A 17664-nucleotide genomic window follows, 5' to 3' on the forward strand; every position below is an offset into this window, starting at 1 on the left:
GAAGTCTGCCAAAACTGTCCATTTGATGACTAGTCTAGTTTTGGTCTGTTGTTAGATGTCTATTAGATCTTCACTTGACAACCCACATTTAACCTTGTTTAGACGTTTATTAGACTACTTTTCAATGCAAAGCTGCTAGTAAGTATTTTTTGCATTTAAGAGACATCTTATATACATCTAAACAGAGACAGCTTGGCTTAAGCAAGGCTAAATTTGGGCTGTCAAGTGAAGGTCTAATAGACATCTAAAAATAGCCCCAAATTAGACTAGTCATCAAATACAGAGGAATGAATGAGTACAAATATGAAGTCTGTCTAATATGAGTATTTGATGACTAGTCTAGTTTTGGTCTATTTTGAGATGTCTATCAGATCTTTACTTGACAACCCAAATGTAGCCTAATTTTAGCCAATATGTCCATGTTGAGACATCTAGTAGATGTATATTAAATGTAAAAATGTCTTGCTTGATAATACGGTGATGGTGTTATCCCATCAAGTTTAATAGACGTCTAATAGACGTCTAAATATAGACGGCTAAAACAATTCAAAATTTGGGCTGTCAAATCTAATAGACATCTAAAAACAACCCCAAATTAGACTAGTCATCAAATACAGAGGGATGAATGAGTACACATGGGAAGTCTGCCAAAACTGTGCATTTGATGACTAGTCTAGTTTTGGTCTATTTTTAGATGGCTATTAGATTTTCACTTAACAACCCAAATTTAGCCTTGTTTAGACGTTTATTAGACTACTTTTCAATGCAAAGCAGGTTGTAAGTATTTTTTGCATTTAAGAGACATCTTATAGACATCTAAACAGAGACAGCTTGGCTAAAGCAAGGCTAAATTTGGGCTTTTAAGTGAAGATCTAATAGACATCTAATAATACCCCCTAATTAGACTAGTCATCAAATACATGAATGAATGAATGAATGAATGAATGAGTACACATGTTAAGTCTGTCTAATATGAGTATTTGATGACTAGTCTAGTTTTGGTCTATTTGTAGATGTCTATTAGATCTTCACTTGACAGTCCAAATGTAGCCTAATTTTAGCCAATATGTCCATGTTAAGACGTCTTGTAGATGTATATTAAATGCAAAAATTTATTGCTGGGTAATATGGTGATGGTGTGATCCTAGCAAGTTTAATAGATGTTTAATAGACATCTAAATATAATATAATTAAAAGTTTGGGCTGTCAAATCTAATAGACATCTAAAAACAACCCCAAATTAGACTAGTCATCAAATACAGAGGGATGATTGAGTGGACATGGGAAGTCTGCCAAAACTGTCCATTTGATGACTAGTCTAGTTTTGGTCTGTTGTTAGATGTCTATTAGATCTTCACTTGACAACCCAAATTTAACCTTGTTTAGACGTTTATTAGACTACTTTTCAATGCAAAGCTGCTTGTAAGTATTTTTTGCATTTAAGAGACATCTTATAGACATCTAAACAGAGACAGCTTGGCTTAAGCAAGGCTAAATTTGGGCTGTCAAGTGAAGGTCTAATAGAAATCTAAAAATAGCCCCAAATTAGACTAGTCATCAAATACAGAGAAATGAATGAGTACAAATATGAAGTCTGTCTAATTTGTGTATTTGATGACTAGTCTAGTTTTGGTCTATTTTGAGATGTCTATCAGATCTTCACTTGACAACCCAAATGTAGCCTAATTTTAGCCAATATGTCCATGTTGAGACATCTAGTAGATGTATATTAAATGTAAAAATGTCTTGCTAGATAATACGGTGATGGTGTGATCCCATCAAGTTTAATAGACGTCTAATATACATCTAAATATAGACGGCTAAAACAATTCAAAATTTGGGCTGTCAAATCTAATAGACATCTAAAAACAACCCCAAATTACACTAGCCATTATATACAGAGGGATGAATGAGTACACATGGGAAGTCTGCCAAAACTGTGCATTTGATGACTAGTCTAGTTTTGGTCTATTTTTAGATGGCTATTAGATTTTCACTTAACAACCCAAATTTAGCCTTGTTTAGACGTTTATTAGACTACTTTTCAATGCAAAGCTGGTTGTAAGTATTTTTTGCATTTAAGAGACGTCTTATAGACATCTAAACAGAGACAGCTTGGCTAAAGCAATTCTAAAATTGGACTTTTAAGTGAAGATCTAATAGACATCTAATAATATCCCCTAATTAGACTAGTCATCAAATACATGAATAAATGAATGAATGAGTACACATGTTAAGTCTGTCTAATATGAGTATTTGATGACTAGTCTAGTTTTGGTCTATTTGTAGATGTCTATTAGATCTTCACTTGACAGTCCAAATGTAGCCTAATTTTAGCCAATATGTCCATGTTGAGACGTCTAGTAGATGTATATTAAATGCAAAAATTTATTGCTGGGTAATATGGTGATGGTGTGATCCTAGCAAGTTTAATAGATGTTTAATAGACATCTAAATATAATATAATTAAAAGTTTGGGCTGTCAAATCTAATAGACATCTAAAAACAACCCCAAATTAGACTAGTCATCAAATACAGAGGGATGATTGAGTGGACATGGGAAGTCTGCCAAAACTGTGCATTTGATGACTAGTCTAGTTTTGGTCTGTTGTTAGATGTCTATTAGATTTTCACTTGACAACCCAAATTTAGTCTTGTTTAGACGTCTATTAGACTTCCTTTTCAATGCAAAGCTGCTTGTAAGTATTTTTTTGCATTTAAGAGACGTCTTATAGACATCTAAACAGAGACAACTTGGCTAAAACAAGGCTAAATTTGGGCCGTCAAGTGAAGATCTAATAGACATCTAAGAATAGCCCCAAATTAGACCTTTCATAAAATACAGAGGAATGAATGGGTACACATGTGAAGTCTGTCTAATATGAGTATTTGATGACTAGTCTAGTTTTGGTCTATTTTTAGATGTCTATTAGATCTTCACTTGACAACCCAAATGTAGCCTAATTTTAGCCAATATGTCCATGTTGAGACATCTAATAGATGTATATTACTGTAAATGCAAAAATGCTTTGCTGGGTAATATGGTGATGGTGTGATCCCAGCAGGTTTAATAGACGTTTAATAGACATCTAAACATAGATGGCTAAAACAATTTAGAATTTGGGCTGTCAAATCTAATAGACATCTTAAAATAACCCCAAATTAGACTAGTCATCAAATACAGAGGGATGAATGAGTACACATGGGAAGTCTGCCAAAACTGTGCATTTGATGACTAGTCTAGTTTTGGTCTATTTTTAGATGTCTATTAGATTTTCACTTGACAACCCAAATTTAGCCTTTTTTAGACGTTTATTAGACTACTTTTCAATGCAAAGCTGCTTGTAAGTATTTTTTGCATTCAAGAGACGTCTTATAGACATCTAAACAGAGACAGCTTGGCTAAAGCTAGGCTAAATTTGGGCTGTCAAGTGAAGATCTAATAGGCATCTATAAAAAGCCCCAAATTAGACCTTTCATAAAATACAGAGGAATGAATGAACACAAATGTGGAGTCTATCTAAACTATGTATTTGATGACTAGTCTAGTTTTGGTCTATTTTTAGATGTCTATTTGATTTTCACTTGACATAACCTTATTTTAGCCAAGCCATGTACGTTTTAGCCAGTGCGTCTGTGTTTAGATGCCTATTAAACTTCTTTTAAATGCAAAATAGCTTGGAAGCATTTTTTTGTGGTCAATAGACGACTAATAGACATCTAAACATAGATGGCTTGGCTAAAATAAGGCTAAATTTGTATGACAACTCAAATTCGGCCTTGTTTTAGCCAATCGGTCTATCTTTAGACTTCTATTTGATGTCTATTAAATGCAAAAACTGCTTGCTGGCTAATAAGGTGCATTTTTTAAATTTACCAGCGACCTTATAGACATTTACACATGTACAGCTTGGCTAAAGCAAGGCCAAATTTGGTCTGTCAGGTAAAAATCTAACAGACATCTACACATTGCCTAAAATTAGACTGTCCAAATTCACATATTTTCTATGTTTAGATGTCGGTTAGTGGTCTATTGAACACAAAAAAATGCTTTCAAGCTATTTTGCATGTAAAAGAGGTCTAATAGACATCAAAACATAGATGGCTTGCCTAAAATAAGGTTTAATTTGGGTTGCCCAAAGAAAATCTAATACACATCTTACAATAGACCAAAACTAAACTGTGTATTTGATGACTAGTCTAGTTTTGGTCTGTTGTTGGAAGTCTATTACTTGACAGCCCAAATGTAGGCTTGTTTTAGCCAATCCGTCTATGTCTAGACGTCTATTAGATGTCTATTAAACAGAGTTGCTTGGACGGGATATATGAAGATGGTGCCTGATGTTGTGTGCAGATAAATGGGAGATTAACCCATCGGAGCTGACCTTCATGAAGGAGCTGGGTTCAGGTCAGTTTGGAGTGGTCCGACTGGGCAAATGGAGAGCGCAGCATAAAGTGGCCATTAAAACCATCCGGGAAGGAGCCATGAGCGAAGACGATTTCATTGAGGAAGCCAAGATCATGATGTAAGAGTTACACACACACACACACACACACACACTGAAAACTCACAGTAGTTTTTATTTGATCTGAAGTATTGGGAATGAGGCCAATTAAGCAGATTTGTAAATGATCAGAACCAGCTCTTATTAGCCCAGTCCAAGGTTATTATAGCTTTGCAATTATTTATTTTATTTCAGATATTTTTTCAGGGTTAGGGTTAGGTTGGAGGAAAGTCCTCACCCCAGGTGGAGGAGTTCAAGTATCTCGTGTTTTGTTCACGATTGAGGGAAGGATGGAGCCTGAGATTGACAGGCGGATTGGTGCAGCGGCAGCAGTAATGCGGTCCACTGTGGTGAAGAAGGAGCTGAGCCGAAAGGCAAAGCTCTCGATTTACCCGTCAATCTACGTTCCTACTCTTACCTATGCTCATGAGCTTTAGGTAAAAGGTTTAAAGGCTTTAAACACAGTTGTGTGCCGCAGTGTGTGAGTATAATTAGCTAATGGTAAATCTAAAACTAATGGTAAAAATGAATGAAAAATGTAGATTCTATTTGTTTATAATCAGACTTGATAAAAGCAGTCTGCAGGAACACTTTGATTGACATTCTCCCTTTGTAGGTGTCATCCGAGGGGAAAAGCCCCGCCCACTAGTGCTCATCTCCCCCTCATTAGCATAAACAGCAGCCTTGAGTGAGAAGCAGCCGTCTGTCCATTAGCCATGAGAGTGTTTGAGCTGCTGAAGATGATGTCAGCATAGACTAAGAGAATTATAGATGTGGAGTTTTAGATGAAGCACAAATGAACAGCGACAGGAGTCTCCATTGATTGATGCATTACTGATTACGGATGATCTGTTGGTCTTTTGTGTGACGGCAGGAACCTGTCCCACCGTAACCTGGTGCAGCTGTACGGAGTGTGCACGCAGCAGAAGCCCATATACCTGGTGACGGAGTTCATGGAGCTGGGCTGCCTGCTCAACTTCCTGCGGCAGCGCAGAGGAACGCTCGCGGCTCAGGACCTGCTGGGAATCTGCCATGACATCAGTCAGGGGATGCAGCATCTGGAGGAGAACAGATTCATCCACAGAGACCTGGTCAGAAAATGCACACACTCTCTCTCACACACACATTTACACTCACCGGCCACTTTATTAGGTACACCTTACTAGCAGCAGGTTAGACCCGTTTTTGCCTTCAGAACTGCCTTAATCCTTCATGGCATAGATTCAACAAGGTACTGGAAATGTCCGACTGCCATGATAGCATCACGCAGTTGCTGCAGATTTGCCGGCTGCACATCCATGATGCAAATCTCCCGTTCCTCCACATCCCAAAGCTGCTCTATTGGATTGAGCTCTGGTGACTGTGGAGGCCATTAGAGTACAGTGAACTCATCGTCATGTTCAAGAAACCAGTCTGAGATGATTGAGCTTTATGACATGGTGCGTTATCTTGCTGGAAGTAACCATCAGAAGATGGAGACACTGTGCTCATAAAGGGATGGACATGGTCAGCAGCAATACTCAGGTAGGCTGTGGCGTTGACACCATGATCAATTGGTACTAATGAGCCCAAAGTGTGCCAAGAAAATCTCCTCCACACCATTACACCACCACCACCAGCCTGAACCGCTGATACAAGGCAGGATGGATCCATGCTTTCATGTTGTTGACGCTAAATTCTGACCCGAGCATCTGAATGTGTGAGCAGAAATGGAGACTCATCAGAGCAGCAACGTTTCTCCAATCTTCTATTGTCCAGTTTTGGTGAGTCTGTGTGAATTGTAGCCTCAGTTTCCTGTTCTTAGCTGACAGGAGCGGCACCCGGTGTGCTCTTCTGCTGCTGTAGCCCATCCGCCTCAAGGTTGGCCGTGTTGTGTGTTCAGAGATGCTCTTCTGCAGAGCTCGGTTGTAGCGAGTGCTTATTTGAGTTACTGTTGCCTTTCTATCAACTGGAACCAGTCTGGCCATTCTCCTCTGAACTCTGGCATCAACAAGGCATTTGCGCCCACAGAACTGCCGCTCACTGGATATTTCCTCTTTGTCGGAGCATTCTCTGTAAACCCTAGAGATGGTTGTGCGTGAAAATCCCAGTACATCAGCAGTTTCTGAAATACTCAGAGCAGCCCGTCTGGCAGCAACAACCATGCCACGTTCAAAGTCTCTTAAATCCCCTTTCTTCCCCATTCTGATGCTCGTTTTGAACTGCAGCAGGTCGTTTAGACCATGTCTGCATGCCTAAATGCATTGAGCTGCTGCCATGTGATTGGCTGATTAGAAATTTGCATTAACGAGCAGCTGGACGTGTACCTATTAAAGTGGCCGGTAAGCGTATATGCACACTTTAACCCCCATATACACACACACATAAAATGAAACGTGGTTATTTTACTCACTTTCCTTTTAATCTTTAAAAGTCTTACAAGATTATATTATTCAACAACTTAATAAATTAGGTTAGATTAGATTTAACTTTATTGTCATTACACATGTATACGTACAAGACAATGAAATGCAGTTCAGGTCTAACCAGGAGAGCAATAGCAGCAAGTGCAGGATATGGCAATAAGTTATAAGTGTAATTACTGAAAACTTTGGGTAATATTTACAGTTGGATGTACTAACTAGGATTTATTTGTTTTAATGCATCCCTAAACATCATGAATGTCCTAACAGTCAGTGTTGTTTTCCAGGCGGCAAGGAACTGTCTGGTGAACTCCTCGATGGTGGTGAAGGTCTCAGACTTCGGGATGACAAGGTGAATATGAAGAAAATCATGTCTGTTTACAGTAGATCAGTGTGCAAATATTGCTTTACACTCAACATCACTCAGCAACAGCCATTATAATCAGCTTTAGGTCAATTCAGAAACATAAAGTTCACAACCCTGCAGAAAAATCCAGCATAAACCAGCCTAGGCTCGTTGGCTGGTTTTAGCTGGTTGACCAAGCTGGTTTTAGAGGGGTTTTGTCCATTTCCAGGCTGGTTTCCAGTCATTTCCAGCCTGGGCTTAGCCAAAAACCAGCCTGGAAATAGCCAAAACCCCTCTAAAACTAGCCTGGTCAACCAGCTAAAACCAGCAAACCAGCCTAAGCTGGTTTAAGCAGTTTTTTTCAGCAGGGAAGATTGCTTTATAAACATTAAAATCCAGAAACATTTACCATTTCTTTTTTATTTATTTGAACTTTGTTTATTGAAGACTACCCGGCTACCCAGCCCCGGAAAGCGGATGAAAATGTATGAATGAATATTGGATTTATACAAGTTAAATACAACAAAGGACAGTAGATCTATCATCATCAAAATATACTCCCCTACACATGCTCCAACCCACAGTTACCATTTCTACACGCAGAGTAACAAGGTAGTAAGTTTACGACCATTAATGAATATCTATTTTGGAAATAGTCTCATTTTACACCCTCCTTGGGAGTGCATGTTAGTTTTATCATTTTTGACTTGATTTGGATCTAGGGGGAGCACTTTTAGCTAGCTAAGCATAGGTCATTGATTCGGATTAGACCATTAGCATTAGCATCTCACTGAAAAATGAAAAAACAGATGATTTTTTTTATTGAAAGCTGGACTCTTCTGTATTTACATCGTGTACTAAGACTGATGGAAATGCAAAAAGGTTGTTGCTAGATTGCATATGGATGCGGCCGAAAGTTAACAAGAATTATTTATATTATCTATTAAATTTCACATTTATTGTGTTTTATTATCGTCTACCCCCACCCCAACTCTAAACCCAGTGACGTAAAAACAGTAGTTGTACCGAGTATTATTCAGTTCAGTTCAATTCACCTTTATTTCTACAGCGCTATTACAATGTAGATAGTGTCAAAGCAGCTTCACATAGAAGATCATAGTACACTGAAACAGTGTAGTTCAGTTTTCAGAGTTTAAGTTCAGCTCAGTTCAGTGTAGTTTAATAATCACTACTGAGAGTCCAAACACTGAAGAGCAAATCCATCGATGAGCAGCTCTACAGATCCTGAACCATGCAAGCCAGTGGCGACAGCGGAGGAACAAACTTCACCAATTGGCGAAAGTGAAGAATTAAAAAACCTCAAGAGAAACCAGACTCAGTTGGGCACAATCATTTCTCCTCTGGCCAAACGTCTTGTGCAGAGCTTCAGTCCAGGTGCTGGAGGCTGGAAGCTGGACCTCAGCGAAGACTCGTCAGACCCCGAGGCGTCTCATGCTCTCCACTCCTCCAGGACCACCACAGCAGCTGCTCAGGATACGGCCTGGTCCAGGATTATGGAAACCTTGGGATCATCTCGTCGCTGGTCTTGGATCGCATCAGTGACTCTGCATAGTCTGAGGGCCTCGGGATGAGTATCCCCAGGTGGAAATAGGGAATAAAGAGAATAATTAGCGTAGCTGCTGTTCATAGTGTTTATAAACGAGATGCAGAAACCTGTGTGGAGCACATTCATGCATCACACCACTAAGTGATGCACTGAGTGTATGCTTGACTAAACAGATATGTTTTTAATTTAGTGTTGAACTGAGAGAGTGTGTCTGAGCCTCGGACATCATCAGGAAGGCTATTCCAGAGTTTAGGAGCCATAAAATAAAGGGCTCGACCTCCTTTAGTAGACTTTGCTGATCTAGGTACTACCTGAAGCCCTGAGTTTTGAGATCTTAAAGAGTGAGTTGGATTGTAGTGAGACAGAAGGTTGGTTAGATAAACAGGAGCTCGATTATTTAGAGCTTTATAGGTGAGAAGTAATATTTTAAATTCAATATGAAACTGAACAGGCAGCCAGTGTAAGGAGGATAACATTGGGGTGATATGATCATATTTTCTAGACCTGGTAAGAACTCTGGCAGCTGCATTCTGTACTAGCTGAAGTTTGTTAATAGAGGATGCTGGACAGCCAGCAAACAGCATTACAGTAATCCAGCCTAGAGGTCATAAAAGCATGAACTAGCTGTTGTGCATCAGAGATGGATAGCATACTACTTCATAACTTGGCGATATTTCTCAGATGAAAGAAGGCAGTTTTTGTGACATGGGAGATATTATTTTCAAAAGTTAAATTGCTGTCTAATATAACACTCAGATCTTTTATATTAGCGCTAACGCTAACTTTTTATCCCTCTAATTGTAGGTCGAGTTGTGAGATATGCTGTGTACAGGATTTAGGCCCAATGAGTAATAATTCTGTTTCGTCTGACTTCCACCCCAAACCTAAACCTAACCGTCACAGTACTGTAAAATTATGAATTATTGTTAAACAGTGTCATAATAAATGCTGTTATATTGATGTGCATATCGCACTTCCAGCCAGTCGCATATCTAATCTAGACTTTACCATGTAAAGTTGCTATTATTGCTATTCTGTCATTCCAGCATAATAATCAAGGAGTTTTACGGCAGCAGATGCAAGTGGGATTTATAATCTGTTACTACACAGATTAAAATAACAACAGTACTGATGCTGATGCTGATGCTAAATTAAAAAACACTTTATCCAAGAGTTTGTTCCTCTCCTCCTGCAGGTACGTTCTGGACGACCAGTACTGGAGCTCTTCTGGAACAAAATTCCCAGTCAAATGGTCTCCTCCTGAGGTCTTCAACTTCTGCAGATACAGCAGCAAATCTGACGTCTGGTCATTCGGTCAGTGGCTCAGATCTTCTGTAGGGATGCACTCAATTTAGTTTTTGATGATGATGGTGATGATGATGTTAATTGTGATGGTGGTGATGATGATGATGATGATGATGGTAATTATGATGATGATGGTGATAGTGAAGATGATGATGGTGTTAAGATGATGATGATGTTATGATGAGGATGATGAAGAAAATTTGATGACAATCATGATGAAGATGATCATGATGGTGTTATGATGATGATGGTGTTATGATGATGATGGCAATTATGAGGATGATGATTACGGTGATGATGATGAAAATTATGATGATAATGATAATAACGAAGATGATGTTGATGTTGATGATGATGGTGGTGATTATAATTTTGATGATGATGATGACGATGATGTGGATGATGATGATGGTGAGGATGATGATGACGATGATGTGGATGATGATGATGGTGAGGATGATGATGATGATGATGATGATGATGATGGTGATTAGGATGAAGATTGTGATGATGATGGTGATGATGATGGTGATTAGGATGACGATTGTGATGATGATGGTGATGATGATGATGATGATGATTATGATGATGGTGGTTAGGATGACGATGGTGGTGGTGATGATTATGAAGATGGTGATGATGATGATGATGATGATGATGGTGGTGGTGATTAGGATGACGATTGTGATGATGATGGTGATGATGATGGTGATCATGAAGATGGTGATGATGATTATGATGAGGGTGATGATTAGGATGACGATTGTGATGATGATGGTGATGATGATGATGGTGATCATGAAGATGGTGATGGTGATGATGATGGTGATGGTGATGGTGATCATGATGATGATGATGATTATGATGATGATGGTGATCATGAAGATGGTGATGATGATGATGATGATGATGATGGTGGTGGTGATTAGGATGACGATTGTGATGATGATGGTGATGATGATGGTGATCATGAAGATGGTGATGATGATGATGATGATTATGATGAGGGTGATGATTAGGATGACGATTGTGATGATGATGGTGATGATGATGATGGTGATCATGAAGATGGTGATGGTGATGATGATGGTGATGGTGATGGTGATCATGATGATGATGATGATTATGATGATGATGGTGATCATGAAGATGGTGATGATGATGATGGTGATCATGAAGATGGTGATGATGATGATGATGATGGTGATGATGATGCTGATTAGGATGACGATGGTGGTGATGATGATGAAGATGGTGATGATGATGTTGATAAGGATGACGATGATTATGATGATGATGATGATTAGGATGATGATGGTGATGATGATGATGGTGATGATAATGATGGTGATGATGATGGTGATCATGATATGATGATGGTGATCATGAAGATGGTGATGATGATGATGATGATGATGATGATGATGGTGATTAGGATGAAGATTGTGATGATGATGGTGATGATGATGGTGATTAGGATGACGATTGTGATGATGATGGTGATGATGATGATGATGATGATGATTATGATGATGGTGATTAGGATGACGATGGTGGTGGTGATGATTATGAAGATGGTGATGATGATGATGATGATGATGATGGTGGTGGTGATTAGGATGACGATTGTGATGATGATGGTGATGATGATGGTGATCATGAAGATGGTGATGATGATGATGATGATTATGATGAGGGTGATGATTAGGATGACGATTGTGATGATGATGGTGATGATGATGATGGTGATCATGAAGATGGTGATGATGATGATGATGGTGATGGTGATGGTGATCATGATGATGATGATGATTATGATGATGATGGTGATCATGAAGATGGTGATGATGATGATGATGGTGATCATGAAGATGGTGATGATGATGATGATGATGATGATTATGATGATGGTGATGATGATGCTGATTAGGATGACGATGGTGGTGATGATGATGAAGATGGTGATGATGATGTTGATAAGGATGACGATGATTATGATGATTATGATGATGATGATGATTAGGATGATGATGGTGATGATGATGATGGTGATGATGATGATGATGATGGTGATGATGATGGTGATCATGATATGATGATGGTGATCATGAAGATGGTGATGATGATGATGATTATGATGATGGTGATGATGATGCTGATTAGGATGACGATGGTGGTGATGATGATGAAGATGGTGATGATGATGTTGATAAGGATGACGATGATGATGATGATTATGATGATGATGGTGATTAGGATGACGATGGTGGTGATGATGGTGATGATTATGATGATGATAATGATGCTGCTGATGGTGATGATGAAGATGATGATGATGATAATAATGATGCTGCTGATGATGAAGATGATGATAATTCTGCTGCTGCTTCTGGTGATTAGGATGATGACGATGATGAGGATGATTATAATGCTGATGATGATGCTGATGATGATGTTTTCTTCAGGTGTGCTGATGTGGGAGGTTTTCACTGAAGGGAAGATGCCGTTTGAACACAGTCAGAATCATGAGGTGGTGCTGATGGTCACTCAGGGACATCGACTCTACCGGCCCAAAAAAGCAGCTCCTCACATCTACAATATCATGAAGATGTGCTGGATGGAGGTGACGTCTTTGCTTGAGTCCTTCACAGCCTCAGTCACATCACTAGCTGTGTTCATTTGCATTTTGAAAAATTTCATACAAAAGCTTAATGGAAATGTCAAGATGCGCATAAATTATAATATTGCTCATAAAAAACATGCAGAACTGAGTAGGATAAAACCTTTAGTTTACAATGGAAACACATTTACCCAGTAAATACCAGCATTTGCATCCACAAAGTTTACATTTTATTTAAATCTTTTGATTGAACAGATCATGTCATAAAAAAGCATTACCAATTTTATACTACATATATCTTATAATACAAATTTTGCATTTCTGTTTTAGATGGTTAGGACAAAAACTAGAAAAGATGCCTTTAAAGGTCAAATCAAAGAAGCAGACTTTGTTTTCTTTGTTATCAAAACATTTTTGTTCAGTGGATTAACCAGCATGGATTAAGCAAAAGAGCTAACAAAATAAACTAACTAATTAAAAAAACTAACTTTGATTTAACGCTGTAAATATAAATATAGATTTAAAAAAAAAGTCTTGTGTTGTGAAGAAAGAATCGAATTATGTATGAAAAGCATCGTCAATGCACCGAGATGCACTGAGATATTGAATTGTGCTAAATCGAACCAAACCGTGAGAGCAGTGTAGATTCACACCCCTACTCATTACAATTATAGACCTTTTTCTCGGCTGCTGCACACGGAGTGCGCCATAGTGACCAGCGTCTTCCGATAGAACGTTTAGAAATTCCGTTTACAGCGTTTACAACCGGTAATTTGCGCTCTGAAAATGGGTTTCAAACGTGTTTTGTGTGGATTACGGAGTGTTTTTGTGACACACAACTTTGAAAGGTGTGTGTTAAAGCTGTTATAATCTGTCAGATCTGTGGTTCAAGCATAAGAGAAAAACAGTATCCTAGTTGATATAAATCGTAAGCCATGTTTCTTTTCGTTCTGCATAATCACGTGTTCCAAAAAAAAAAGATATTTAAAATAAACAAAACTATATGATATCTGGGCGAAGCAGTGGCGCAGTAGGTAGTGCTGTCGCCTCACAGCAAGAAGGTCGCTGGTTCGAACCTTGGCTCAGTTTGGCGTTTCTGTGTGGAGTTTGCATGTTCTCCCTGCGTTCGTGTGGGTTTTCTCCGGGTGCTTTTGTTTCCCCCACAGTCCAAAGACATGCGGTACAGGTTTACAGGTAGGCTAAATTGTCTGTAGTGTATGAGTTTGTGTGAATGTTTCCCAGAGATGGGTTGTGGCTGGAAGGGCATCCGCTGCTTAAAAATTTGCTGGATAAGTTGGCGGTTCATTCCGCTGTGGTGACCCCAGATTAATAAAGGGACTAAGCCGACAAGAAAATGAATGAATATGATGTCTTTTGACTGCTTCCTTTAATAACTACAGTACATAATACTTGAACTATTAGCACTTGAGTAGTAATTTTTGAAATAAACTACTTGCAAAACTTAAGTACAAGAAATGTTGAATACTTTAGTACTTCCACTTCAGTATGGTGCTTAAAGAGCACTTCAACTTCTACTCACTTTTTTGATAGAGCACTTGTACTTTAAAGGGTCACGAAACACCAGAACACATGTGTTGAGCTGTTGACAGTGGTATATGTGTCCCACACTGCTAAAAACACTATTAGGACACCTATATTTCACTAAAAAGTGTAAATTGTTTGTTTTTGCGTTATTTCAAGCAAATTCGTACTTCCGGTTTGAAACGAATTTTTGAAGCTGCGTCACGGTCATGAGATAATAGCGTGTATTCCAGCGTGCAGACTGGACGTCTGTGCCAGAGTGTGTCTTATTACGTCTTACAGTGTGCTGCTTAATGCATGAGTAAGGCTTGGCTCAAACCAATCAGCGCGCTCTATTGTGCAACTTCATTAATATTCATTACTGTCACAGTGTTTAGACGACAGAGACGCCACGTTGTGTTGGCAAAACAAGTGTGAAGTGTTGCTTTTATAGTTTGCTGCAGTGAAGTTTTGTTTTCATTTTCTCTCTGTGAGAGCTCAGCTGGAGTCACGTGTGGATTAACAGTGTACGCGACGCTCGACAACAATAACTTACGTGTCTAAGGAGGATTATTGTTTACCTGAGAGCTGTTCTCATCTGCAAACGCTGAGATCCGGATTCGCTTGTAGTCTCCTCTTAATAAAGACGCGGCTCTAGTTGCTGGTGATTGTCCTGTCTCTACAGATTTGGTAAGTGAGCGTCCAGTGCTCTTTGTTTATTCAGTTTGTTCGTATCGAACTAAGTTAACTATTGCACCGAGAGTAAACATGTTAGCACCACAACCAAACTTTAACCTCGTGTAGGATTTTCACCGCATTTAGTGACCGGAATAACACACGCGGCTTTCTGACGCTACCGCATCTAAGTTTCCGGGAAACCGGGAGGTTTCATTCGCCGTGCGGTATCAAACATTGCATTAAAATACACGCTTAGAGCAGTTCCTCGAATCAAATATCTCGTTTGTCGCGAGGGACATGAATGAATTCCCTGAATGAAAGAGCCAAACTGCAGTTAAAGTCCACCATTTAATCATTAGGCAAAAATTCTATTACAGATGTCCATGTAAACAGTCACATTGTCCCCTGTGTGTGTGTGTGTGTGTGTGTGTGTGTGTGTTTTGACTCTGAAAGTCAGCGCGCCCAAATAGACACTCCCACACCAAGCCTCTTTTCTTCCTCCGACACTCCCCCCTAAACAGAGCTGGACACGCCCACTTTTCTGACTTTTTCCAAAGTAGAGGTGTGAAAACATCCTGCTGAAACGAGGGGCTTTCATGGCCCTTTAACTTAAGTCTGGGTCTCTAGTACTTTATACATCTCTGGTCTTACCTCTGATTTATACTTGGTGATGATGTCTGTGGTCGTAACCAATTAAAATGAAAGTGCAGCTTTTCGCTTTTAGTGTCTTGTTGCTCATTGTCATAATTAAAATAAGGACGCATAACAGCTGAGCGGGACTCTGCAAAATAAACCGTGAAACTCTGACCAATGTGAGGAGAGTTTACTCACACGTGAATTGTTTTAGCTCTTTTGGTCCGTTTAGAAACGTTTGAAAGCGAACCGCACCAAGTACAAAGAGCAGCACTGTTACAGTTTAAATCCCTGTTTCAGAACAAAACAATCGATCTACAGGTGTGAACGCACCCTGAAATAAGACAGCCTTGGTTGCATTGCGATGACGAAGCGCCCTTCGAATGCATCCTTCAGAGCAGGGGTGCTCAACCCTGTTCCTGGAGATCGACCTTATTAAAAAGTTCAGCTCAAACCCTGATCAAACACACCTGAATTAATTAATTAGGACCTGAACAGCACTTGATAATTACAGGCAGGTGTGTTTGATATGGGTTGCAACTGAAATCTGCAGGAAGGTCGATCTCCAGGAACAGGGTTGGTAACCTTTGCTTCAGAGAATAAAGCCTCTGAAATGAAACACAGCTAATGACATACACAGATGAATTGTTCACCTCAAAACTAGCAATGTGAGCTAACAAAACCAACACCAATAGTTTTGATCTCATTTGTAAATTAAGTGTGTTTGTGTTTTCGCAGAAACCAGACGAGCGTCCGACCTTCTCTGAGACCTCTCTAATGATCACCAATGAGCTGGAGGATGATGGATCTGTGTCCTGATTGGACAGGCTTTTGCACCTGAGCATCATGTGATCAAAAAGGCTCGCCGCTGGTTCGGGGCCGCCACACACACACACACACACACACACGTCTGGATGATTCTGGGGGCCCGTATGGGATGTTTTTATCTCCTCAAGGACTGATTCCTCCACCTATCGGCTCTTCAAGGCTCTTTTTCCCTGCAGCCCATATTGAAATATGATCTATGCTAATATATGCAAATTACCTATATAATATTCAGTTTTATATTTGGATTTTACATATATAAAATGTCATATATGCAACTTTTTACACACACACACACACACACACACACACACACACACACACAAATATGTTAAAATATATTAACTATAATGGTGTATATATGCAGTTAAAGTCTAAATTATTTGCCCTCCTTTTTTTTTCTTTTCCAAATATTTCCCAAATGATGTTGAACCGTTTCAGGAAATTTTCACAGTATTTCTTATATATTTTTTCTTCTGGAGAAAGTCTGATTTGTTTTATTTAGGCTAGAATAAAAGCAGTTTTTGATTTTTTTACAACCCATTTTAAGGTCAATATTATTAGCCCTCTTAAGCAATGTTTGTTTTGGATTGTCTCCAGAACAAACCACTGTTATGACTTGTCTAATTACCCTAACTTCACCCAAATTAACCTAGTGAAGCCTTTAAATGTCACTTTAAGCTGAACACTAGTGTCTAGTGACAAACTATATGTACACATTTGCAAAAAAATATATGTAAACAGACTCTTTTTGCGATATTTTGGTATATTATGGTGCATATATGACGTATATTTGATATATGTGAAATCCAAATATGAGCTTCTATGTCATATAAGTGATCTGCATATATTTCCACAGACGCGATCTGTATATGGAATGAAGTCAGTCTGAATGTGTTGACCTGCTGAAATAAACCTCAGACAGAGTCATTGTCAATCAACTCGCACAATGTTTTCCTCTCATTTATTTCAATCGTCATAATTAATTCATCATCACAGACTGTTGATACTCGAGCACGCGCGCGCGCGCGCGCACACATAGAGAGAGAGAGAGAGAGAGAGCGAGTGTCAGTGAACAGGCGCGATGTCGGAGAGCAGGTGTTTGTGAAGGTGAAGGTAAGACACGCACACATCACATTTTGGAAAGCAAACGGAAGCAGGGCGGAAGTGGAAACTTATGAAATCGCGTCGTGTTTACAGGTTTCCTTGGGTCAAAGCAAAACTGTGGTTTGAGATGCGTTTACTAACATTTTATCCACAGA

The 17664-nt window shown here is 39.1% G+C and overlaps 3 protein-coding genes across 10 annotated transcripts in view; 2 read left to right on the forward strand and 1 right to left on the reverse strand.

Moving 5' to 3' along the window:
• Window positions 1–17352, forward strand: part of tec (tec protein tyrosine kinase) — a 40144-nt gene extending 22792 nt beyond the window's left edge. The window contains exons 12-18 of one of the 3 annotated variants that reach the window (XR_015522950.1): window positions 1–32; window positions 2268–4526; window positions 5380–5596; window positions 7195–7259; window positions 10016–10134; window positions 12591–12748; window positions 16316–17352. The exon at window positions 1–32 is cut by the window's left edge and continues 608 nt beyond it. Coding sequence is in view for 2 of the 3 variants with exons in the window: in XM_087306115.1 (XP_087162241.1) it covers window positions 4355–4526; window positions 5380–5596; window positions 7195–7259; window positions 10016–10134; window positions 12591–12748; window positions 16316–16396 (812 nt within the window). In the remaining variant the exon portion in view is untranslated. The remainder of the gene's footprint in view (window positions 33–2267; window positions 4527–5379; window positions 5597–7194; window positions 7260–10015; window positions 10135–12590; window positions 12749–16315) is intronic. The other 2 variants (XM_087306115.1, NM_001114743.3) reach the window with 2 other exon arrangements.
• tfr2 (transferrin receptor 2) overlaps window positions 14753–17664 on the reverse strand; it is a 1009002-nt gene continuing 1006090 nt past the window's right edge. Inside the window, exon 20 of the transcript XR_015945682.1 lies at window positions 14753–15109. The gene's annotated coding sequence lies outside the window, so the exon portion shown is untranslated. The remainder of the gene's footprint in view (window positions 15110–17664) is intronic.
• Window positions 17466–17664, forward strand: part of coro2ab (coronin 2Ab) — a 45017-nt gene continuing 44818 nt past the window's right edge. For all 6 annotated transcript variants that reach the window (XM_087307891.1, XM_087307896.1, XM_087307895.1 and 3 more), the window contains exon 1: window positions 17466–17518. The gene's annotated coding sequence lies outside the window, so the exon portion shown is untranslated. The remainder of the gene's footprint in view (window positions 17519–17664) is intronic.

The sequence above is a fragment of the Danio rerio genome, chromosome 23 (assembly GCF_052040795.2).
Source record: "Danio rerio strain M-AB ecotype USA chromosome 23, GRCz13ab, whole genome shotgun sequence".
Taxonomy (NCBI): Eukaryota; Metazoa; Chordata; class Actinopteri; order Cypriniformes; family Danionidae; genus Danio; species Danio rerio.